The sequence below is a fragment of the Abramis brama genome, assembly GCF_963993115.1.
Source record: "Abramis brama genome assembly, chromosome: 17".
Lineage (NCBI taxonomy): Eukaryota > Metazoa > Chordata > Actinopteri > Cypriniformes > Leuciscidae > Abramis > Abramis brama.
The window spans coordinates 17,376,957-17,403,723 of record NC_139979.1 but is presented as its reverse complement, the minus strand read 5'-3'; the positions used below and the strand labels follow the sequence as shown (position 1 = coordinate 17,403,723).

Below are 26,767 nucleotides of genomic sequence, written 5' to 3'. Positions count from 1 at the left end.
TCGCGCGTTCATGTGTTTTGGGGGCGTGGCTTTGGAAGGAGCCCAGAAGGGAGGGGGTGGAGTGAATGGAAATAATGAACTGTCTTTAAAACAGTCCTGAGAGGTCTACAGACACTCGATTTTTATACTTTCTTTTTCAGAGTACTTACATTTTAATTATGTATTGATATGAACATAAAGTTTAAACAAATTTGAAAAAGAAGTTTTTTAGACCATTCCTACCTACCCTGCCTTTAATTTTATATTATTAACAGCTTTATTAATTCACCTGTTGTCTCGTTAATTATATCATTAGTTCCTGTCTATTTATATCTGGAGTTTTAGTCCTTTGTCTGGTCTCATCTTTGATTTATACGCGTCATCCATTTAAAATCACTGCTAGTAAAAGTTAATGTAAGCTATGATGATTAGCGATCTTGCAACTTGTAAACAGAGCGTGCACGAGGAGAACTAGGCTTGTGCATGCTCTCTCGTGCACACGTATAATAGGCGTTCCCTCTCGGGAGCAGGTAGAGTGTTGCGCATGTGCATTTTTTCAAAAAGTGGAGAGGGTGCGGTTCTTTTCTAAAATTCAGGAAAATCCTCCACTATACCTTTAAGACTAATATGAATGCATGCACAATCAAATACACAAAGAGGTAGGCATATAAAAGCAGATTATAGGTTCATATAAATAGTCTCAAGTTACAAAGCGATAATACTGCAGAATTAAAATGGTCATGGTATTTTGTTCCAAAAATTTTGAATCCAAAATACAATTTGATCATTTGCATGATTCATGTAGCCTAGCCCTAGCCTGGAAATCCAGATCTAAATCTAAAAGATGAATGGTCTGGCGGCGACTAATGAAAATCACCCAGCACGAGGGGCGGCACCAATTTGAAAATCTCACTGCACGCAATTGGATAACACTATGACCAATCACAACAATATACGCTTAGCTACCAGTATAAACTGGTAGATTATACTCTTACCGTATCCGGTCGGCAACACAGCAAAAACGTCCTTCTTGCAAAGGAACGATTCGAGCGGCGTCTTCTGTTCCTTTTTTAGATAAAAAGCCAAGTCTAACTCATTCATTGTAGCGGCCAAAACCGTTTCAAACAACTGGTATTCATCCATAGCCATCTTGCAATGTTTACTAATGACTTCGATGTCATCTGTTTAGCTCGCCTCTGGCCCGCCTATATCAGATAACCTGATGTGATTGGTGCAGCTCAGATCGAGGGGCATATTTAATGAGCATCATTACTCGACACCAGAATAACTCGCTAAGCAAATTCAACTTGTGCTCTCGCGAGAACTCTGGATTACCAGGGTAGCCTAGCCCTAGATCCAATGAGTTTTTGAAATTGTGAGTAGAAAGTAGTAAAAATAGTATTAACTCAGTTTAGGTACCCGCTTTATGTGCACGCTCTGATTTCCATTTACAATGTGTTTTTGCAGCATTGAGTAAGCTATAGCTTATCACAGTATGTCTGTGAAAAGCATTGGCCAATCAGAGGTGTTTAAGTTATTCAGAAACTTTACTGATTGGGTTCGACATGCTTTGAAATCCTCTCAAAAAAAGGTGTAGACGCAATGTAAATAAGAGATTCATTGTGCAAAACATGTAGAGAACTGTTAGGGAGTAAAATGAAAAATAAGCTAACGAGTGATTCTCTGCTGCCATCTACTGGTTATAGTAAATTTCTGGTCATTTTCATTCCAGTATTCGTTTTCCACCAGGTGACAGAAATCCTCATCTTGATAGCACATGGCATATTTATGAATATATATATAAATGTAAGGCCCGCCCAATTGGTCCAATGACTGTTTCCGATAAGCGGGTGAAGATTCACTGCGTGTTTCTGTCTTTTCAGAGTGGCAATTACAATATAATTCCAATTAAACTTTTATCTGACTCCATTTTATCTCAACCTCGAATTTAGGTTAGAATGGCAATTTATTATTGACCATTTCTATGATAATTAGACATCTGATTACTCTATTTAACTCTTTATTCTTATTGTAGGCTACTCGTTCATTCGGGTGCCAAAGGCGCACAGGGTCCTTGCACCGGCTGTTAATTTTTATGCGGATCCACGATCACAAACTCTCCATTCTGATCAATAACCAGAGGTCATGGCTTAAGCAATTGAATAATGCCGCCCATGCTTGCTATTCTTAAAAGGTACCCATTTAGCCCACAGTCGCCTATATAACAACGTTGTTAAAGCCCAAACAATAATCAGAGGTTATGGCTAGTACATTTAGATAATGCCACCTCAATGCTTGCTATTTTGTATTTTTTATCTAGCCCCCTATAATTAATAGTTTAACTAACAACTTGAATAAGGCTGGAACAATAATCAGAGGTTATGGCTAGTACATTAAGATAATGCCACTCCCATGCTTGCTATTACCGCAATAGTATTTTGTATCTAGCCCCCTATAGTAAGGTAAATGCAACTGCATAACAACTTAGTTAAACTCAAGCAGTTAGTCAGGAATCTAGAATCTCGCCAGATGTGCCCCATGCTCCATACAACCTGAGATCTAGTATGTACTTAACCCTGGACACAGCTTTGCGGTAACAATGGATACAACGTAATCTACTAAAGTTAATAATTTCAGAGTAAAGGCCCTTGCACAGTCCGAAATTCGCATCCGAAATTTTCGCACGCTAAAAAATAAATACGACTTCATGTTATGTCAATTACACACTGCCTCCGAAACTTTCGTCTGTCATGAAGATCGGGTTCGATTTTCTGAGTTTTTCGCATCCGTAGCAATCATTTTAAATGGTGTTTTGACAATTCAGAGCCACCGAATACGAAAAAACACACACAAAAATTTCTGACTCAGTGTACAAGGACCGATATTAAGTCAGAATAAAATCAAATGTTACAATTTATTATTATTCAGGTAAATGTATCATGGCAATAAAATAATATGATAATATAATATAATAATAATAAAAATGCCTGATATTAGAAAAAATACATATATAATACTGAGCGTCCGAGGACATTCAGCATTACGGGGACATTAGATTTTGGGTGAATTTCAGGTGATCTCAGCATGAGAGACAGAAGAGATGGGGAAAGAGGGGGTGATGATGAGACTGTAAGGGTGAGGCGTGAACTGCTTGGTTTGGTGCGCCTCGGATGGCGTTGTTACTTATGCAAGGGAGTGTTCAAATATTAATTTCCTTTGTACTCTCAGAGAGAGTAGCTTATTCCAGTTTCTCCAGTATTACAAAAATGTGGGTTACATCATCTTCCAGGTGATAACCATTAGCAGTGGTGTAGTTGAGGCCATACGCACGTAGGCCTATACGCCGTATGCTTACTATTTGCCCAGGGCTGTTTGCGAACTGTGTCCAATGCTGTTGTGTAAACTCACAATTTATGTTGTAATTGGTGAATTAGCAATTCTATCATTCTACCTTTACCCACCCATCATGACATGACACTGATGATCAAATGTGCGACCCACTTGCATTGTATTGAGGATTTAACACTTTAAAACGCTATGGAGAAAGTCAAACATGATCTAGAACAGCCGCTAAACAGACTGATGAAAGAGAAAACATCATCTTGCACCAACATTTATTATAAAGCTTTTCATGACCACCCTTAATAGAATGTATCACGTTTTATTGTATTTATTGTGGTAATATGAATTTATAATTTAGCCTAACCTATTAAGGGAATATATTTTTTGGTATAAATCTATACTAAATCTATAGCCTATTACTGTGACATGTTGTAGCTATTGTTTCTATATGTGTATGTTGCTATTTTTAATAACAAATGCTATTGTAAAAAAAAGAAAGGAAATTGTTTTAAAAAGTTAGTTTGACTTCTTATGGCATATTGAAGAAAAAAATTATGTCAAACTAATAAGCTTCCAGGTGCTTAAATAATGTAAAATTCATTATATAGTTTTATGGCGTTTCCCAACCTGGGGTTCACTAAAGATTTACGAGGGTTTGCCAGCCTCTCTCTAGTTTGAGTTTTAGGGATGAAACGGTTCCTCTTTGATCGAAAAGAATCACTATATTTATTCAAAAGAATCGCTACATTTGTTCAAATGAATGTGTATGATTACACTGTAAAAATTTTGTAATTACACTGTAACAAATGTGTTATTACACTGTAATAAATGTATAAACTAAAATATGTACAATTAAACTTTAACAAATGTGTTATTACACTGTAACAAACGTATAGTAACACTGTAAGAAATTTATAATTACACTGTTAGAAATTTATAATTACACTGTATAAACATAATTACACTACAAAAAATGTAATTGCAAAAGAATCGCCACATTTCTATATTAACAGTTTGACAATAAAACATGATGCAATTTCTGACAGCATCACAGTTTACAATATGTACGATTTTTGTTAAAAAATATCCAAAAATCACTTGCACAGTGTGATATATTTCCTGCAGTTAAGTACACAATATCCCAAAAGTTCCCAAAGATTTTTTAATTTCAGAGAAATTCCAATTTTAAATAATGGCTTGTCCCTGGGCATTGTCGCCTGTCAATGATGTAATATCCGCGTTATCCCTGGTTTCCGTTTGTACTGCCATAGTAACCATGGCGACAGACGTGGACAACTGCGTTACGTCTAGCGGCATGCTCACGTTGTTGTTTCGTTCAAACATTATAGACCATGGCCAGCAGGGACAAAAGGAGAAATAAAACGAGGATCAATATCGGCATGGTGTTTTCGAGATGCTGAGAGCTCCACATCTGCGACTAACTTTGACTTGACAGAGACGACGCTCTTGCATGTACTTTATTAGACAGGTGAGCAAATGTACATAAAATGAATCAATGTTATATAGCTCAACATGATGAAATGTCAGAATATGATTAGTATGTTATTCTAATGTTGGTCTAGCTTACTCCTTGTCTCATTTAGCCAACAAATTAACACATAGAATAACATTATAACTTTCAACACTCAAATGCAGTTTAGTATGATGTGTAGACAAAGTGAAACAGTGCTGCATTACTTTACAAGTTTAATTCTTTCAATACCTCCAATTATAGAAGCAAAATGGGTTGAGAATTCAATTTTATTCAATTTCACAGCAGGTGAAGGTAATGAGGAAATTAAATTGCTACATTATGAGACACAATTGCCCTGCACCTTCCAAAATGGACAAAAATGCATATTCTACAAGGGGGTGAAACATCCCCCTACACAATTAAAATAAATCTACTACGATTGTCACTTTTGAAGTGAAATGTGAAAAGAAATTAAAAGTGTTGCGCCATTACAGTAACATATGCTCACGTGGCATGCAAAATTACTTTTTATTATGGGTTTTTTTTTTTCAGCATTGAGCATTACAACCAATCACACACGACTCTGTTGAGCTTATGATGCAATAACCAATCAGATGAGTTTATATGAGTTACCGATGAAGAAAAAAACTGCGGATTCGCAGGAATTTTTGCCGTGTTCACGCCAGTGCTGCTCACCCCAGTAAGTCAGACAGACACTTTGACTGGATACTGCCAATTCGCTCGTAGAAAGTGCAGATACGATGTAAGATATTAATTTATAATCCTTCCTTTTGTTTTTTCATGCTACTAAAATAACAATGTCTTGATTTTCTAATGCGTAAAAAACAATTAACAACTAATTCATAAACGGTTCTTGTCATACAAGAATGACAATTAAAGTATTTGTCTTTATAGAGTAAAGAGTAGGCTACAATTTAAATTAGAGTAACAAGACACAATAAAGCCGATGAATTCAGTATTAAAATTCATCTTTGAAATGCTGAGGAAATGCAGAATCTGGAATACAGCATCTGGAATCGCATTGTTTAATGCAGCTCACATGGGGTTAATAATAATAGCTAATTAATCAAATACATTAATAATGATTTGTTTTAAACATAAGTCTGAATATTTATTTTTTTAAATAATTACACATTTAAACTATACTAATGTCCACGAGTTTCTGGCAGCACCTTAGATCCGAGATGAGAACCTTCATTACATTGCATCACAACAGGCAAGTAAACCATGGTTACTGTTCTGTAGGTAATTAGAGGGTAATGTACATGATGTAAACAAGGGCTTTTGTTTCCTATTTTGTGAAAGGAGGATGTTGGTGTTAATGCTAGTATGTGCTGCACAGTTGGACATGACACATTATTGAGGTAACTTTGATTTAAATATCTGTAAAAATATCAGACTAACAACTTTGAGTACAAAATCTTTTAGAGTTTTTAGAACATGTAGAAAGACAATAAAGAATGATCTCAAATGAAAAAACGAAAAACATTACCACTACTTGTCACACAACAAAAGGGAACAGACAGTTGAGTGAAAGCAATACGTTCTCTCAGGTGAGTATTCTCAGGTAGGGATTCAGGAAGTAGTCTGTACGTCTATGCAGAACTGACGAGAGCAGACCCTGACGTGAGGAGGGTGATGCAGGAATATATAGGGTGTGTTGATGAGATGCAGGTGCAGGTGCAGGGAATCAGTATTCTGGTGATGATCTGCAGCAGGTGTGGTGATGGCTGACTAAGGCCGTTTCTCAATACCAAGTACGCAGACTTCGGACTTGCATCCTTGGTAGTTCGGACTTGCCAAGTTCGACTCAGGAGAACGAACTCCCGAAGACAGAAGGACTCAAGTCCGGTAATTCTGCAAATGGAACAGCAGCGTTCTTGATAGTGTCACTCAGCTTGCTCTGGCTGGTTATGTATATTTAGGCTACAATAAAAAAAAAATATGTTATTAAACACCACTCTGCCTCTTTTCATTTTCATTTAAAAAAACTTAAACATGATATTAATAGCCACACGGTTCAGGCAATGAGTAGCTACAATGATTGTCTTCACACGAACTATAAAACACAACTATGCCTATTTTTTTTTGTTTTCATTTAAAAAAATATATGAAACATTATAATATTGATCATTAAAACTGACATTAAATAGGCGTCTTTGTAATGTACGTGTACCATCAGGGATTTGACTTAATCGTGTGAAGAAGGGGCTGCACGATTATGAGAAAAATCATAATTGTCGATTATTCCCTTAAAAATCATAATTGTCGATTATTCTGTTAAAATTGTAATTACGATTATTAATTATGATTATCACAATTTACATTGAATGATGTTTTAAATAACTTTTTACCAGTGGTCCTTAACTCATTTGGCCATGGGACCCACATTTTTCCCATGGCCATCAGGCCGCGGCCCACTTTTTTAGGAATTATATAGGCCTATTACAATAAATTTGTTTACACAAAAAATATTATTTCCAAAAAAAGATATGTATATCAGCATCAGCCAAAATGAGTTGAAAATTTTTAAATATTGACAAAAATTCAATATTGTGCATCCCTAGATCTGGAGAAGCAGTGTTTCATTATATTTGTGTACCTTGACAGTGGTGTATGTTGAGGAATTAAGTTTCCCCTCCCACCGTCACAGATAAATGCCTTAGGTGAGTGAGCTTCACTCACGGCTTCATCCAAGGGAAATGTCCAGGACATTCTGACCACATCTGAGGCAGAGGTCCAGGATGGGGACCTGGTTTCCGTGTACCTCCGCCATCCTCACTGCTTGTATCTGCAGAATAATAGTTAAAGGTAAGTAATTCAGGTCAAATCACCCTCATTCAAATGTATGGTCTAGATTTGAGTTCTGCAAGTAACCTGTCTATGGTTGAACTGTTCATTTTTACTAACTTAGAGAGTTACTGTTTCCAGCAATTGAAAAAATTAAACTGGCCTTTTTGTAAAGATTATCATTTATATTCAGTTACTCAATCGGATTTTTCCCTGTTGCACAAGGGCCCGGTTTCACAGGGTTTAGCTTAAGCTAGGACTAGGCCTTACTTCTATTATGATATAAAAAAATAAAATAAAAACATTACAGTTGCACTGACATATTTTAAGATGTCAGTGAAAGTTATTTTAAATTAAAGGGATAGTTCAACTAAAAATTTAATTAGTCATTTACTCACCCTCGAGTTCTTGAACCTGTATATGTTTATCTGTTCTGCTGAACACAAAGGAAGACATTTTTAAGAATGTTAAAAGTTGTTGGCCACCATTAACTTCCATAGTAGCATGGAAGTTTCTAGTTTGCCAAGTAAGAACTTGCTTAGCTGGTTCAGGTGTATTCAATTGGGGTTGGAGCTAAAGTTTGTAGGACAGTGGCCCTCCAGGAGCAGAATTGGACACCCCTGGACTAGGTTGTTTTTCAACAAAACTGACTGAATAATTTAATAAAATAATTAGTGAGCTACATGCACTTTTTTTTCTGACACTGGCGTGATTCACACTGTATTGCCATCTTTTCTTTCTGCAGAAGTCAGTCATGTGGGCAACATCATGAGGGTGAGTAAATCAATTTCACTCTTCATTGTTCATTTTAGTAACAGAGCAGTGCAGAGGACCTTAATTATTTTCGTTGGCGAAATATAACAAAAACAGATAACCTTGTGTCTAAAATGTTAGTTACTTTAAATAATTGTATCGAACTGTAGAAAATCAATATCACATTTGTAATCATGCTGGTTTTTGGAGGAAAAATGCTACTCTTCATGTGATATTAGTTTACTATGTTAAATGATATAAATATAAAAGACATGCAGGGGAATTTTTGCCTCTTATGTTGAATTTTAGGGGTATTCTAAATTAATTTCAATCGTCCAAATGACGCAGTGAAAGCGTGCACTCTAAAGGTGATGATACACAGGGCAACTTTTTGAGCAATGTTGTAACGATTGTTGCTTGGGCAATTTCCCTTTGATTGATTAGTTTAGATTAATTACCGGTGAAGAAAAAAACTGCGGATTAACCAGAACTTTTCATTTGCTCTTTTCCAGATAACCTGCTGAAGGACCTGGCTAGGCTCCCTCCTGAGCAGTGCAGAGTACCTTTAATCTTTAGATATTCAGTGATGACATTAAAATAACTAATTTTGTCCAATCGCCCTTGGAGATTTAAAAAGATGAAAATATCTTGAAAAGATGTCCGCTTCATCGCCCATGACTTTGTGCGATTGTGGACATAGGGCCACTTTGGCAGTCTTGCATTTACTGGCCTGTATTTACAGGACGAGCAGCCAAAATATAAGTTCTTATACTTTAATACTATAAGTTAATACTTGTTGCTGACGGTGATAATTTTGAGAAAATATGTCACACCCTCTTCACAATTTGGTGCTTCACTGTTACATTTATTTTTCTGCCATCTGATTGGAAGGTGGCTGCTTTGCAGGTTTTCCGGTTTGCCACACATCTGCAGCGAATCGGTGCCGGGCGTGAATAGGGCCTTGGTGTTGCCATCTTGACGGTAAGAGAAAAATACACAAAATTAATAAGAATACTTATAATGAACGTAATTTTTATTGGAAAAAAACATATCAGTTTATTTATTGAAAGTCATTACCTCAGAAAATGAACTCAACCTTAACCCATAGACTGCCCCTTTTCCAATCCCTGACATAATTTGTTTTTAATAAATCTTCACAATACATTTTTATTTAACTTTCAATGAATAAATAAATTACGTAAATAAATTTCTTGTGAAGTAAAAATTTACCTCAGAAAATTAAATTTCCTGTCAGGAAGTGGAAAAAGGGCAGCCTCTGACAGGATTCTTTTTTTTTTTTTTTATTTCTTTACTTCATACTCTGACAGGATTTCTCTTTTTTGTTATATTTCACAGGAATGTATTTATTTATTCATGTAGTTGATTTATTTATTGAAAGTCACTGATCAAATTTCTTATGAAGTAAAGATTTGTCTCAGAAAATGAACTGTCAGGGAGTGGAAAAGGGCAACCTCTGACTTTTTTTTTTTTTTACTTGGCAAAAATACTGTTTCTTTCTTTTTGAAATGTGACTAATACATGAAGTAAAAAGTCCCTCAAAAATCACAAAACCCTACCAGAGACTGTCCAGACTATATCTCACATTATTGGAATGTCTTAAAGGGATAGTTCACCCAAAAATGAAAATGCTGTCATCATTTACTCACCCTCATGTTGTTCCAAACCTGTATGACTTTCTTTCTTCTGCTGAACACAAAAGAAGATATTTTGAAGAAAGTCGGTAACCAAACAACTGATGGACCCCATTGACTTCCATAGTAGAAAAAAAAATACTATGGAAGTCAATGGGGACCAGCAACTGTTTAATTACCAACCTTCTTTAAAATATCTTCTTTTGTGTTCAGCAGAAGAAATTAAATCATACAGGTTTGGAACAACATGAGGGTGAGTAAATGATGAAAGCATTTTCATTTTTGGGTGAACTATCCCTTTATTAAAATTCGTTTAATATAGTTTATTGTGAAATTAACGTTTCTAAATAGGCTACATAGTGTCATACATCAATACATTTTATATCTTCCGCCTCACGGAAAAAATCCAGCAGGGGAACAGTGGAGGACTGATGCGCACTGAAGTAGACTGTGTCTGTGCGCATCTTTTAAGGACTCCTGCTGCTCGCAGCCTGTGTGTTTGAGCGCGCGTTGATCCCTTATTTTTTTTTTAAGGGAAAATCAAATTTCTTCCGTGTTTAAGTGCTATAATTGGGTCCCCTGTGCATCTACCAACCCAGAAAACGTGAAAGGTGACAACCCAGAAACTTTGTTTTGGTAAGCCTTTCTCTGAAAGCATGTCAAAAATTAGGCCGATCTGAATTCGCTCCCCTTCTGACCTTACCGCCCCGTAATAATCTACACGTTTCCACCCACGGCGCCGCATTTGGTTTCGCAAGCGACAACAGTGTAGCCTAACCAGTTCTAACGCAATGGCAAAAGTGTCACAGCTGTCTTATAAAGACCTCAGGGAACTGTCAACTTGTGTTAACTGATAATGAATTTTATTTATTGTTATGGTGCATGATATTATGGTGATTTTAACTTTTTAACTTATAATAGCCTACATTTTATGACAATGTATTTTTAACTTGTAATGAATTTTATGATGAATATTAACTGAATTAATTTTATTATTGCACGATGTAATGGTATTATAATATGGTGATTTATAACTTAGGCCTATAATAAAATTTGTTATGACAATATATATTTTTTATTTTATTGAATTGTATTATTATTGTACCTGATAAGTTATTCATTTTATTTATTTCACGTTTTATATTAAATTTAGTTTTTGCTGGTGAATAAATGAATTGTGATTTATTTACTCGTTGTTGTTGTTAATTATTTTATTATTATGGGGGGATTATATTTTAGTAGAGGCTATAACGGCTGGCCAATGAGAAGTTAGAATGCATAACTAATAAGCTGTCATTCTGGTGTCTTCCGGTCTGTATTCGTTTGCTTCAGATGAGTAGCCTACGGAAAGATTTCTGAGGTAATTATTCGATTAAATATTATCAAAATGTGTATGTTAACAGATTCACGCAGTTAAACATATTTGTAAGCAATAAGGTACCAGAGGCACTGCTGTATAGTGAATCACGGATGAAGGGCGTTGTTAGGCACGACGCGAAGCGGAGTAGCCCTTATATTGCCATTATGGCGACAAAGACTGTCTTTATGCGGGAGTCTGTCAGTAGAGAAGACTTATATCGAAAGGACTGAAACCTGTGAACATGGAGAAGCAAGCAACTGACAAATGACTTGAGGGCACAGGAAAACCCCTAAACTATCCACAACTTTCCTGCGAGTCTTAATGGGCGTCGCCATGACACTCGATACTTCCTGTTGCCGGTATCTCAGTTCCGGTTTAGCGTAACGCTTAATGAAGCTTGCACACAAGGGACACTCGCGTCGCGGTAAAAACGGGTGAAACTGATTACTGACAAGTAGTAATGCTGACAGATAAGCAATGGCTCCTTGTGGCTCAACGTGTACCGTTGTCAGGTGCACAAACAACACGCGAAAACTGAAGGATTTTATGAATGGGAGTTGTTTCCAACATAAACGGACCCTCTACGCAGAAAGAGTGTTTCTTGTAACGCTAACTTACTTAGAAAAAAACTGCAGTACAACTGTATATATATTTTTAAGTGGTATGTTTATTGTTTTCAATAATTTGAAAATTAATTCGAGAATTAACTTGAATGTGCAGCAGTTTGTACAAATAGAGAGTATGTTAGCCTGCTATATTTGTTGTAGCCATTAAATAAGAGCATTTAGTTTCATATTTGTTCAAATATTATAATGTAATTTTTTCCATCTATGTTGATTATGAAAAGTGAACACCATGATCATCTTCATCTTTGTAGCAGACACTGACAGAAAACACTAGTTTATTAATAAAAATCAATGCACGCGTGTCACTGTATTTACAAATGCACATCTTGCTTATTGCACGCACACTCGGCACACATATGATGTCGAAATAACGAGATATTGTGTTGAAATAACATTATTAATAATAATAAATCTTTAATAGTATTTGATTGAATGCCGAATGTTGTGCTTGTTCAATTTAATAAAATTAATACTTTAATTGTGATCATTAAAATAATTGAATATTAAATATTAAGTGGCCAATTTTTGCTCATTTATTAAAAGTATGTACAGTGAGGAAAATAAGTATGTGAACACCCTGCTATTTTGCAAGTTCTCCCACTTGGAAATCATGGAGGGGTCTGAAATTGTCATCATAGGTGCATGTCCACTGTGAGAGACATAATCTAAAAAAAAAAAAAATCCAGAAATCACAATATATGATTTTTTAACTATTTATTTGTATGATACAGCTGCAAATAAGTATTTGAACACCTGTCTATCAGCTAGAATTCTGACCCTCAAAGACCTGTTAGTCTGCCTTTAAAATGTCCACCTCCACTCCATTTATTATCCTAAATTAGATGCACCTGTTTGAGGTCGTTAGCTGCATAAATACACCTGTCCACCCCATACAATCAGTAAGAATCCAACTACTAACATGGCCAAGACCAAAGAGCTGTCCAAAGACACTAGAGACAAAATTGTACACCTCCACAAGGCTGGAAAGGGCTACGGGGAAATTGCCAAGCAGCTTGGTGAAAAAAGGTCCACTGCTGGAGCAATCATTAGAAAATGGAAGAAGCTAAACATGACTGTCAATCTCCCTCGGACTGGGGCTCCATGCAAGATCTCACCTCGTGGGGTCTCAATGATCCTAAGAAAGGTGAGAAATCAGCCCAGAACTACATGGGAGGAGCTGGTCAATGACCTGAAAAGAGCTGGGACCGCCGTTTCCAAGGTTACTGTTGGTAATACACTAAGACGTCATGGTTTGAAATCATGCATGGCACGGAAGGTTCCCCTGCTTAAACCAGCACATGTCAAGGCCCGTCTTAAAGAGGCTATATGCAACTTTTTCCCCAAAATAAACGTAACAATAGCCTTTTTATTTGACCGTTTATGACTCAAACATCTCCTGATGAGCATACTGACACCTTGTCAGCTCACAGTGGGTGCACCTATAAGCCTGTATCCTATTTTTCCTATTTTCTGTCGGGTCGGATTTTTCGTGCGCTGTCTGCGGATGTGACGTCAAGTTCATGTTAAACGTTTCAGATCACTCTGCCACCACCGCTAGTCAGCAAACAAACTTAGTTCGGGAAAGTCGTGGATTGAATTGACAAGTGCAGGAGACATTCAAACGGAACTTCACTTCTTGTCTTTGCAAACTAAGTACACTTGAATTAATGCCAAATTTTAGTCGTCACCAATCTGACGCAAAACTTGCGGTAACATACAAATCCGTCTCTACTTGGGAAAACAATTTCAGAGTCAGTCAGAATAAATCAAATGTAACAATTTATTATGTCAGGTAAATGTATCATGCCAATTTCATAATCAGTTCAGAGATAATCAATACAATAACATCAAATGCTCAGAGATAAAGAGTGAGAGATGTAGGTTAAACCCGACATTTAGAAAAATACATAATGCTGAAGTCTTTGAGATCCTTCAACATTATGGGCTGATCTGAATTACAGAATCGCCCTGAGCCTTCTTTAGCATCTCCCTATATACTCAGACCAAGGCAGAAACCTCTTGAGTTCACAGTGGGAATTTGCATCAATCACCATCCCAGACTTACTGAGGACAGGAGTTGATTTACATGGGGGCACAACCACAGCAGTTAACAAGATATCTCTAAACTCTCCACACCTTATTTCTTTTTTGGTTTACTTCTGTGGGAATGAGACCTTTGTACCAGTCGCACTGAGACATTTCAAATGATACCAAACGTGTATAATACTGTATGAGAATTTTTCATATTAAACCATATAGATTTTTTGATCAGTTTAAAAAGTATTGTGTGTGTGCCACACTCTGCAGCTTGCTGTAAGTCATGTTTCCAATGACACCATCCCCCATAGTGTGGAGTACTTGGTACGAGAGACTTAGAACTGGTTTTCAGAGTCTCCAAAGCGCAGGGAGTCCAACGCTATCTCACGACCAACGCTGTCTCACGACCGAGTGAGTAAAAGGTGGCTAATTCGTACGAATTCGTATGATTTGTCTAAACCCATGTGATGGGTAGGTTTAGGGGTGGGGTCAGGTGTAGGTCATTCGTACAAATTCATATGAATTGGGCAACTCGTAAAATATGCCACTTAAAATATGAATTAGCCACTTCATAAAGTTCGTACGAATTGCCGTGAGATCGGGTTGGGGAGGCCTACAAGGCCATGAGACCATCAACTTAAAAGAGAAACCTTTAAATAAAACCATGGTGTGTGTGTGACGGTCACGGATTGACTGCACATTTAACATGGACTTGAGTTAATAAATGCACTCACACACACACAGAGACTGTTTACTGACATAGGAGTTTATTATGATTATCGATCGAAATGAGTGAATGAACCAGTTGACTTTATGCAGCATCATTTAAGATGTTCAGACAGGTACTGTTAAAAGAACAGAGGTACTCATCAGCATTTTGTATCCTGGCATCATATAGCTGATGTCTCTCGTTATTGACGTGGCTCTTGCACTTGACGGTGGAAGTTGAGATGCAAAGGCATTTAGCATTGTTTGCCCTTTCAGTGTTCTCTTCACAGCTGGCGTGTCTGGTTTTAGCAGATAGCTGTGGTTGTTCTGCGTGTGTCTTTGCATAGTGCTCGTGTTAGCCGAGGTGTACGGCACTCTTTTCTTTCAATGTTTACATATTGTTTGTGTCTTGTCTGTTACTCTTTCGCCGTTTCTTTTATCTGGAAAACCAAACTGTTTCCACACAAATGATTTAAAAGTGGAGGTGGGATCTTCAATACTAATTTTACCCTCACACTCCATCATGCTGATTTCACAATACAACTTTTCACCACGACGAGAAATCTTGTCAAGTTTTAATCTCGCGAGATCTCGTGGCACGAGATCTTGTCACACCCCAAGTAGGTTATTACTTAACGAATAGCAGTAGAGAATGACAATGCATGTTTATCAGTTATTTGGATCGGTGCGTTTTTTTTCTTAAAGTGACAGCAGCCTAACATTCCTACTTTCTTTGTTTTTAATGTTAATCAAACAACAAAAGACAAGGAGGAAATCACTGCTCTTGACTGAATAGCTTTATGTAACTTTAATATTGATACATTTTTATTTAATTTATACAGTGAACATTTGATTACTTTCTTCAAATTCTGGACCTGAATTCTACTGTTAGATACCTAAATAACCTGAAAAGCACTGTTTATTTTATTTGTATCTTTGTTCTATTGTATTTATTTTCCTAACCCTAAACCGTGACCATAAAACCATGATTAAAAACGAACCGTGAGTAATTTGAACCATTACACCCCCAGTATTTAGAAAAGTATGAGTTGTAGAGATAGTGTATTTATATATGAGTACATGTCCATGGATAGAATGTGAAGACAGACATATATAGCCTACATAGAAACAAATACAGTACAGTATGACAAAAATTTGTTTTAAAAATTAGTACCTTTAGAGTCTTCATAGCGCGCTAAGGGAAACTCAGCCCAGACAGATACGCAAAATGAACACATGGATCTATGACCTGTGACAGGCCTGGGTTTGACAGTACTAATAAGTACAGGAACTTAGCCCGTGGGCATCCCTCCTTGTTATCGATCACTTAATATTGTAAAAAGCGCTATCTTTAACAGGCCTTATGGTAAGTGCCTTAGTGGCCATATTGGAATCTTGAAGAAGAACCTAAGATCCCCTGCGGTTCCCTGTGGGTTTTAGAGTCTGGTTGAGGTAGTGGGCACACTGCATTGTGCCCTGTTCTCATTTCACCTCCTTTTCTGAGTAGAAACAAGGATTTTAGGCTTCCTCTGGATGAGCAGCAATAGTGAAGGTTGTAACCTGAAAGGCTAATTACTATACGGATTTAGCACTTTGCATGCTCCTTTTTTAGCTACTCTGAAGATACCCTTTAGAGTAGAGCAGGGAATTGTGTGAAGTAATCAAAATTCCCTTCATTTTGTTTGTCCGCTCCACAACTATAGTTAGATCTTGAAGTAGGGTTGTATGTGGCTGGGTATTGTGCAAAGCCTCCAGTTCTTGGAGAACCTAGCAAGTAGAGGCAGTTTGTCTGGTGGAGTGGCTCCACTAAGGAATGTGCTGCATTTGCGCCCTGGGGATTGACACGCTCTGACTCCAAAGTAATCTGTAGAGTCAATTTATGATTGTCCCACTATGTTTGTGCATACTCACAACTTAGTGATGCAGGCATCCCCTCAGCATGGCATTGTGTCTATTCATTCCCCATAGCGTCATTGTCGACGCAGTGTTGAAGTTCCACTTTGAAAGTAAGCGTTACGTATGTAACCCTGGTTACCTGAGAAGGGGAATGAGACGCTGTGTCTCGTTGCCATGCATCCAGTTTGCCTGCACGTCTCCTTCAGACAAAAGAGTGGATGACATCTAGTCATTTGGCAGTGCAAGACACAGATTGTTTAAGTCAAACTGCTTGTGTATTTGACAAATGAATGGTACTCAGATCAGATCTTTGACCTTACCCCCAATATTGTCAGACAAAAACATGTAAAGCAGGTAAACATTTCTTTCAATTCCTTGTAACGTGTTCTATTTGCATGCATTTGTGGGTCATACTGTAATAAAGTCTGGTTTAAATTAAGTTGTTTTACTTTTTAGTTCTTCGTGGACAATCAAACATAGGCTACATGAAACCTCATGAAAATAGTTTTACACTATGTTTACAAAAAATAGCACATTCTCATAAGAGTGAGACAGGTTGCATTTTTTTTGTGTGTGTGTGTGTGTGCTCTGAATTCCCAAGGCTACAGTAAATGTTTTTTTTTTATGTGTGGAGGAAATCAGATATACAGTAAAAGTGTTGTAAGCGGACTCTGCCCCTCCACGCTGGCTGGATGACGAAAGCGGTGTGTCTGGTTTGGAGTTTAACAGAACGTGTATAATAATGCTGAATGAGCCACTTAGTGTAAACTCTATAGCTTGATTTATGTGAAAACAACAACTTTTACATGCAAATCAAAGCTCAACAAAAATTATCACATCAAATTATGTACACTGAAAATATACAATCTAAGTGAATGTGAGGAGTTCAAGTCTCTAAAGTACTAATTTAAAGAATCTTTGGAATACAGTTATTAGTGTTACTGTATCAAAAAAGCATTTGGTCAAAATCCACATGCAATGTTTTCAACAAAATCTACTCAACAAAAGCACCATTGTCCTTGAGCAGACCTATTGATCACCTATCCATTATGTCACTTTTGAGTTAATACAAAGTTCACCTGAATCAGAAAAATGGCATATGTAACCCAAAACAAGCGTTACCCCATTTGATGCTCCAGTGTTTCCTGTTGCTATTTTTTTAATTCAAAAACACTATTGTCTTAAAGGCATAGTTTACCCCAAAATGAAAATTCTGCCATGATTTACCCTCTGGTCATTCCAAACCTCTACTATAATCAGAATCAGAATAAGATATGACTTTCTTTCGTGTGTGGAACACAAAAATGAGAAATTGTGAATAATGGTCACACCTTTTCATGTAATTTCAATGGATGTGTGCTGAGGCTTTCAAACCTCAAAAATGACAAAATGTTAAAAAAAAATCAAAATCACAATAATAAATTATTATTTTTGGTGATTGTCACATAAACATATCACATGGCTTGAGAAAATGACAACAGAAATGAATAAATCCAAAACTTGGATAAAGACTTTCTTCTAGAGCTGCTGTACAGCCGCATTAATCTTCTATTATCACTGTAAAGCTGCTTTGAAAAAATCTGTTTTGTAAAAGCGCTATGTAAATGAAGGTGACTTGACTTGAGACTTGCAACAGCTTGCATAAGCAGTCTCCATTGATTAGAAACATTTTAAAAGCACTCTTTCAAGTCATACATTTTCTACAGAATGTATCATGACAAAATGTATTCTTATTCTTAATTTTTATATTTTATATAATCTTAATTTTATAGTCTAGTAAAAGTAAATTGGAATTTAAAAAAAAAAAAATCAAAAAACATGTTTTATGATATAAAAGACAAAAAACAAACAAACAAAAAGGTGATGAGGCCACACATATAAGACAACTGCCTCTCAGTTGAAAGTTTACATTCTAATCTGAACTAAATACTGTGGAGGCACAAAGGTCATAACTTTATAGTGCTTAATTAAAAATATGAAATAAAAATTAAGAGAAACAGCATTTTCTACCCATTTGCTTATAAAAGTATGCTTATTTATTTGTGATATTAAACTAAATAAAGGTTAATAAATCATTGATAATCAGTGAATTATAATGACAAATAAACTGTAAATTCAAAAATGTAGATCTCATTATTCAAAGCTTACAACAGAGATTGAATTAAATATCCATTGAATACACCATGGATCTGTCTAGAGTCAAGAGAAAGGTAAAAAAAAAAAAAAAAAAAAAAAAAGGTTGTCTAAGGCGATTCATTTGTAGATTCATTATCAGTAGGTTCAAAGCACAACATCATGTGACAGCAGGCTGTGGGGGGAGTGACACTGACAGCATGGCACTAGATGCTGGACTTTGATTTTTTCTGTAGATTATTTAACTGTGCGCGCACACAGACACACACACATATATATAAAGCCTAAGACTGTCTGGACTCACAGAAGGTTACTGGACTAAGCATTTTGCTGGGGGACTTGAAGGTAATTAAAGATTAACATGTTATAATAAATTACTAAAATACTATTACAAATAGTATTTTTGTGTCAGTAAAATACATTGTGCAAAAAAACATGAAATGTTTTAAACATGCAAATGTAAATAACATTTATTTGTTTACTCCTTTTTAGCAAACAACTGTGAAGATGAAACTGTATCTGATTCTTGCCCTTGTGGCATTCACAGGTAAATCATGTTGTTGTCTTTTGTGACCAAGAAGCTGAAACGCCTTACCTTTTTATCAACACATTTTGTAATATTAGATAAAGCCTTTGTCAAGAATTCAAAACTTCCATTGAATTTTAGTCTTTAATTTCATGTTGAAATACCATACCAAAAAAGCAATAAAAATGTTCCAAAATAATGGGGGAAACAATAAAACAGAAATTAATTACACAGACAAATACAGACAGGAACAAGTACATATACTGCGATATTTAGCTGTTTGAGTAGATGGTCTGGTGGACTTATAATTAATTGTATTTTTTTCCCCCAGGTTGCCAAGCCAACCTGTTTTATGCTGATGAGCCCAAGCCACAGCTGGAGCAGCTGACTGATGCATTCTGGAGTTATGTTGCCCAGGCCACACGCACCGCAGAGGACACCCTGAAAATGATCAGAGAATCTCAACTGGGTCAGGAAGTCAAGTAAGTAATGTCCATAGGTCTCAGTTTATGTTTGAAATACTAAAATCTTGAACTGCATTAACATAAATACACATTTCAACTTTTCACATCTCAGTACTAGACTGACCCAGAGTGCCGATATGGCCAGTGAATATGCCGTCACCCTCAAGAAACAGATGGATCCTCTGGCTGAAGAGCTGATGACCAGAATCACCAAAGAGACTGAAGTGTTGAGGGAGCGTTTGGGTCAGGACCTGATCACTGTGAGAGACCAGCTGGAGCCCTATGCTGACAACCTCAAGAGCCAGATCCAGCAGAGAGTGGAGGAGCTCAGGACAGCCATGACTCCATATGCAGAATCCCTGGATTCTGAGACCCTGAAGGCCACACTGCTCCAGAAGAGTGAGGAGCTGAGAGGAAAACTGGAGCAGAGCGTGAAGGATCTGCAGGCTCAGCTGGAGCCCTACACTGCTGAAATCAAGGAGAAGGTTGACCAGCGTCTGCAGGAGTTCCAGAAGACCGTGACCCCTCTGGCTGAGGATCTTCAGGCCCAGATTAGAGAGAGAGCCCAGATGGTCCAGCAGAGTCTTACACCCTACGCTGAAGACCTGAAGGAAAAGCTGGACCCCTACGCACAGGACCTGAAGGACCAGCTCACCTCCCTGTACGAATCCTTCATCAAGAGAAATTAGATGCTTCAAAGACTTCTTCCTCTGTCACCAACAGAACTGTTTTTCCTTCCATGAGAATTGTGACTCCAAAACCCCACATATCTCCCATAACCATGACCTAAATCATACTATTAGGCATCAACAAGATGTCTTACAGTTGATGGGCCAAACACTAATATATAGGATAATTGATTTTTTACTAAAATCCTGTTGTTTACATCTTAACCATTCATCTATATAGATGCGGAAATGTTGCTCTCTTTCTGTAAAAACTATTGTGTATTTATTTCAGTTTAGCAACTCTTTAATACCTCTGACAGAAAATGTGTTGCTTCTTGCAAATTTATAAATGCCAAGTGTATCATTTGTCTTATTTATCAACAATAAAACACCTGCCATTTATTAACAATGTTTCTGAATATTATGTCCAGTAACGTAGATCAGAATAGCTGAATTATCATTCAAAATATTGCATTTTTTCATCTAATTAAGAAAATGCACAAGGCTAATATGGTGATTTTATTAACAAAACATGGAGTTATAAATGGCCTCGTTATCTACCCATGAGAATAGTGGCATTTGACACTATATATAATACTCAGACAGATTAATACAATATTTCTAAAAGTCTGTAAGAGTGACGAAAGATTATTTAAATAAAGCAACTCTATAACATATATGGACATGCAGAAATGATAAAGGTCATCTCAACTGATTTCTTGTAACACATAATAAAGATTAGATAAGGTTGAGAACTTTAATTTTTTTTTGGACCTTTTCCTGATATGTAGAAGATTGCCATGTCCAATTAAAAAAAAAAAAAAAAAAAATCACTGCTTACACTGTTGATTATGCTGGACTATGTGTTGTGGACCTTAGTGGTCATCTTGCACTGAATGAGCGTGCAAAATTATTTTAATCAAATACATTCCCCTGGTTTCACAGACATGGCTTAAGTCTAGTCCCAGACTAAAATGCATGTTTGAGCTATTTTAACTGAAAGCAACTTGCGCTGACATATCTGAAAATATGTCTGTGCCATAGTTTTGTCTCAAGATGCACAGTTATGTTTTTTATAAGGCACGTGTATAAAAGATACTTAAATGCTTCAAATGAACTGAGGCCTAATCCTGGCTTAGTCTAAACCCTGTCTGTGAAACCAGACCATTATGTATTATAATACAAAACGTATAAGTGACTGATTAAAAAAAACCTGTTAATTTTATCACATCACATATTTGAAGAGGCTCAGCCTCCCTTGCCTCTTTGGACCAGTGGCATTTTTTTGCGTGGGATTTCTTGTGATCCTTCAATAATTTTGACTATTCAAAATGCAATATTTTAAATATTATATAATAATTTAAATAAATGTGATTTTTTTTCTACAACTGTTTCATTTGAGGGTTTTTTCACTTCAGGCTTGATTTTTAATAAATGCTGATGTACTCTTAGCACACGATAAATGTTTTGCTCCTTGCAAGAAGTGATGAGATCGTTATTAATGTAAACAATTATATATATATATATATATATAAAAAAATCTTCATAAAGGGTTAACTAACCCATATAGCTTCACTGTGTGGCAGTGCTATCTAGTGGTGAGAAATGCATTATTCCACTCATCTCTCATTCAGATTATAGGTGGGCCTACTTCTCATCAACTTTGGTGAAAATGAATTATATGATAAAGTGACAAATTATTTTCCTGTAGTTTAACCAGCCAAATATTGTTATTGAATAATTAAACAGCTTTCTGTTCTTTTATCCCTGGATTTGGGATTATGACAGTTCCATGTGATACAAGGCAAGGCAAGGCAAGTTTATTTATAGCACATTTCATACACAATGGTAATTCAAAGTGCTTTACATAGAAGAAATTAAAATAATCAAAAGAAATAAGAATAATTAAAACAGTTTAGAATAAAAAATAAAATAAAATACAGTATAAATAGTCAGACGAACAGTGGCACAGTGCTCATTCAGTAAATGCATAGCTAAACAGATGTGTTTTGAGTCTGGATTTGAATGTGACTACTGTAGGAGCACGTCTGATCTCTTCTGGAAGCTGGTTCCAGCTGCGGCTGGCATAATAGCTAAAAGCGGACTCACCATGCTTAGAGTGAACCCTTGGCATTTCTAGCTGATGTGATCCTAATGATCTGTTGGGTTTATATTCAGTGAGCATATCTGCAATGTATTGAGGTCCTAGGCCATTGAATGATTTATATACCAGTAATAATACTTTAAAATCAATCCTAAATCTAACTGGGAGCCAGTGTAAAGACCTGAGGATTGGTGTGATATGTCCATATTTTCTGGTTCTGCTCAGAATCCTGGCAGCAGCGTTCTGTATGAGCTGAAATTGTCTTATACTGTAGTCTTTTTGGGAAGGCCAGTGAGGAGTCTAATACAATAATCCACCCTGCTGGTGACGAAAGCATGCACAAGTTTCTCTAAGTCTTGACTGGAAACAAAGCATCTAATGCTTGCAATATTTTTCAGATGATAGTATGCTGATTTAGTTATTGCTTTGACATGACTACTGAAACTAAGGTCTGACTCTAGTGACACACCAAGATTCTTGACTTGATTTAGTTGTTTGACCCCTAGAGTGAAGGTATGCATTCACCTTGAGAACTTCATCTTTGTTTCCAAACGCAATGACTTCAGTTTTGTCTTTGTTTGACTGAAGAAAGTTTTGGCACATCCAAATGTTTACTTCATCAATGCATTGGCACAGGGAGTCAATAGGGCTGTAATCGTTAGGCGATAGGGCTAAGTAGAGCTGTGTGTCGTCTGCATAGCTGTGGTAAGCAGTTTGGTTCTTTCTCATTATTTGGCTCAGTGGGAACATATACAGTTTGAACAGGAGTGGCGTAAGAATTGAGCCTTGAGGGACTCTGCATGTCATGGATGTCCACTCAGACTTATGGTCTCCTATACTCACATAATAACCTCTCCCTCCTAAGTATGACCTGAACCATTTTAGGACTATCCCAGAAAGCATGTATGTTAAGTATGTTATGATCGACAGTGTCAAATGCAGCACTGAGGTCGAGTAGTACCAGCACTGATAATTTGCCTGTATCAGTATTCAAGCGGATATCGTTTATTATCTTAATGAGGGCTGTCTGTGTGCTGTGATGCGGTCGGAAACCAGTTTGAAAATTGTCAAAGTATCTATTCGAGCTTAAGAATTTGTTCAGCTGATTGAAGACAACTTTTTCAATGATCTTGCCTATGAAAGGAAGATTTGAGATTGGTCTATAGTTGCTTAATATGGTCTTATCCAGATTGCTCTTTTTCAGGAGGGGCTTGACAACTGCAGTTTTCAGGGAGTTTGGAAAACTCTCAGCGAGAAGTGAGGAGTTTACCACTTCTAGGAGATCTGCTTCTAAACAGTTTAACATACTTTTGAAAAAAGATGTGGGAAATGCGTCAAGGGCGCAGGTTGATGTTTTAAGGTGCTGTACGGTTTCTTCCAAAATTTTACCACTAATTTCTTTTAAATCAGACATAGTAACTACTTTCTCAGGTGGTCTGATCTGTCTGACCCAGCACAACTCAAGGATGTGCTGATCACCTTTCTGATATTATTGATTTTCTCAGAGAAGAAGGAAGCAAACTCACTGCATTTGCTGTCTGAGAAAAATTCATGGGAATGTGACTTGGGGGGGTTGTCAGTCTCTCTACGGTAGCAAAAAGAGTGTGTGTGTTGTTTAAGTTGCTGTTTATAATATTCGAGAAGAAAGTCTGTCTAGTTTTGCCTAGTTCCATATTGAAAGCATGAAGGCTGTCTTTGTAGATGTAATAATGAACTACAAGTTTTGTCTTCCGCCACATGCGCTCTGCTTTTCTGCATTGTCTTTTCATATTTTGCACTGCTGTTGAGTTTCTCAAAAAGGTGCTTTTTGTCTGCCACTCTTCTTCCTGACTTTCACAGGAGCAATATCACCATTTACACTTTTAACTTTTGAGTTAAAAGATTCAAGGAGAATACAGAATCAGTTTATGTGGAGTCTATATCCTTTGAAACAATGTATGTATTACTTAATAAAGTTAAATAAAGTTAACTCCTAGAATTTAAAGCTAAATGACAAGAATAAAAATACTTAATACCAGCAGACACAGAATCAAGAGGCTTTGGGTGATTTGTCAGATCTTATCAGGGTGTGCAGAACGTCTTTATTATTTGTTGTTTTATTAGTTCAAGTGTTCAAATTTGGGGCTCTGTCTGGTTTTAGTACCTAATATGGACCTTAAATGAAGGGGTGGTATAATGCCCTTTTCACAAGATGTAAAAGTTTCTGATGTCCCAAGAGTGTGTATGTGAAGTTTTAGCTCAAAATACCCCACAGATATTTTTAAATAGCATGTTAAAATTGTCACTTTTTGAGGGTGAGCAAAAACGCACAGTTTTTGTGTCTGTCCCTTTAAATGCAAATGAGTTGCTGCTCCTGTCACAGAGGGCGGAGCTTCAAGAGCTCCTGTGTATGTTTTTGTGTTAGCAGCTCCGATTACCTCACACAGACACACACTGAAAATTTCAAAAACTTTTAGCCTTTTATGTTCAAACCGGAGTCAGACAATGCTGGAGAGACTCAAGAAGAAGTGACAACATGTAGATTACAACAGGACATTTCTGAATGGTTAGTTGATGAATTTATGTAGTTTATTTGTAGTATCTTCTAGTCATTGATTAGCATATTCTGTCATGATAATCTATCATTTGTGTTCCCGGGGACGGGGTTTATGTAAATTCTAGGGTTGGTGATGTCACTAACCTGGGAGAAATGTTGTGTAGTCTCTACCAGCCGTTTGTTGTAGTCTTAAAAAACTATTTCTTTAAGGACGCATCTGTCGTCACAACTTTCCGCATCATAACCGTCCCAAGAGGGGTTCCCTGTGTGTAAAAGTCTGTGCTCTTCCAGTGGTGCAAGGCTGCCGAGCAGGCGCGTCACTATTACAGAGCGGCAAAGATCGCGCGTCAGGCTGAAATGTAGTGACAAAACCCATTTCATGAACGCTTTCATTCTCAGGAGTCCCAGCGGCACAACCTGGATGGATGAAGCCATAAGACCCTGCAGCCTGAGGCATGTGTGATATTGTACTTTCGCCCCCTCTCTGAACTGCGACAGAGCAGAGACACGTTCTTGAGAGAGACACGCTCGCATGAAGACTGAGTTCAACTCCAAGCCCAGGAAAATGACATTCTGACTGGGTGTAAAATTGCTCTTGCTCACATTCACTCTGAACCCGAGAGATGTGATGTGCGTGAGCAGGTGACCTGCAACATTTTCTCCTTCGATTCGGCTATAATGAGCCAATCGTCTATGTCAGAATCCTCAGACCTGACATTCTCATGGGTGCTAAGCCCGCCTCCGCACACAGACAGAAACACAGAGGGCTTAGACTGAGCCCAAACGGCAGGACTTTGAATTCGTAACATGTGCCCTGGTAGGCGAAACGAAGAAACTTCCTGTGTGGTGGATAAATGCTTATATGGAAGAAAGCATCTTTCGGGTCGACCGATGTGAACCAGTCGTTCTGTTTTATGGCACCGAGCCATGAGTTAGCATTCTGAAATTGTATTTCCTCAAATGTTTGTTCAACACACGAAGGTCCAAGATAGGGCGGAGAGAGCCGTCCTTCTTTGGGACCAGGAAATAACGAGAATAAAATCCCTGATTCATCAGATTGGGGGGCACCACCTGAATTGCTCCCTTGTTTAGGAGGGAGGATATTTCCTCTTTCAGAATGTGTGAGGCGTTCTCTTCCGTGTGTGAAGAAAGAACGCCGTTGAAATGTGGGGGTTTCATTGCAAACTGCAGTCTGTAACCCTGCATTATTGTACGCATCACCCACTTGGGAACCGAAACAGTTTGCCAAGCCCATTCGTGACTTGCGAGTGTTCCCACCCAAGCTGCAGCGGAGCTGTGTAAGCCCAGCTGATTTATTTGTGATGCAATGGCGCTCTCTAGTGGACGAACTAGGGGCGACATGCAGGGGTTCAGAAAGATTTTCTCTCTCTGCAGGGAGATGAATTCTGTGAATTCTGAATCCGTAACGAATTCATTTGATTTGTTTGTTTTAATGTGTTTTTTTGTTTTGTGTGTGTTTTGTGTTGGGGAAACACTGGGGCCGAGTGTGTGCGGTGACACTGCTTTTGTACTTTTCCTCACAACAGACCCCCTGAACTTGGGGGGGGGGGGGGGGGGGGGGACACACAACGTCCATTAAACATATGGGCTGGGCAGCCTCGAGAGGAGGGGAACCGACCCATCCGCGGGAGACTCTGCGTCTTTTGGACAGGGGTTCTGGGACAAGAAGAGAGTACG

The 26,767-nt window shown here is 37.4% G+C and overlaps 1 protein-coding gene across 1 annotated transcript; it reads left to right on the top strand.

Moving 5' to 3' along the window:
• The first annotated feature begins 19,014 nt into the window (after positions 1–19,014).
• On the top strand, positions 19,015–20,838 carry LOC311067464 (uncharacterized protein). Its single transcript, XM_084089345.1, has 4 exons — positions 19,015–19,116; positions 19,264–19,318; positions 19,629–19,779; positions 19,874–20,838. The coding sequence occupies exons 2-4, from the start codon at positions 19,279–19,281 to the stop codon at positions 20,448–20,450; spliced, it is 768 nt and encodes a 255-aa protein (XP_083945471.1). The 5' UTR covers positions 19,015–19,116; positions 19,264–19,278; the 3' UTR covers positions 20,451–20,838.
• The last annotated feature ends 5,929 nt before the right edge of the window (positions 20,839–26,767 follow it).

Bases quoted from the DNA above. Each gene is read 5' to 3' on its own strand.
- LOC311067464 (XM_084089345.1), top strand. From the start codon at position 19,279: ATGAAACTGTATCTGATTCTTGCCCTTGTGGCATTCACAG. The intron at 19,319-19,628 runs GTAAATCATGTT...TTTTTCCCCCAG, and splicing joins TGCCCTTGTGGCATTCACAG to GTTGCCAAGCCAACCTGTTT. The intron at 19,780-19,873 runs GTAAGTAATGTC...TTCACATCTCAG, and splicing joins CAACTGGGTCAGGAAGTCAA to TACTAGACTGACCCAGAGTG.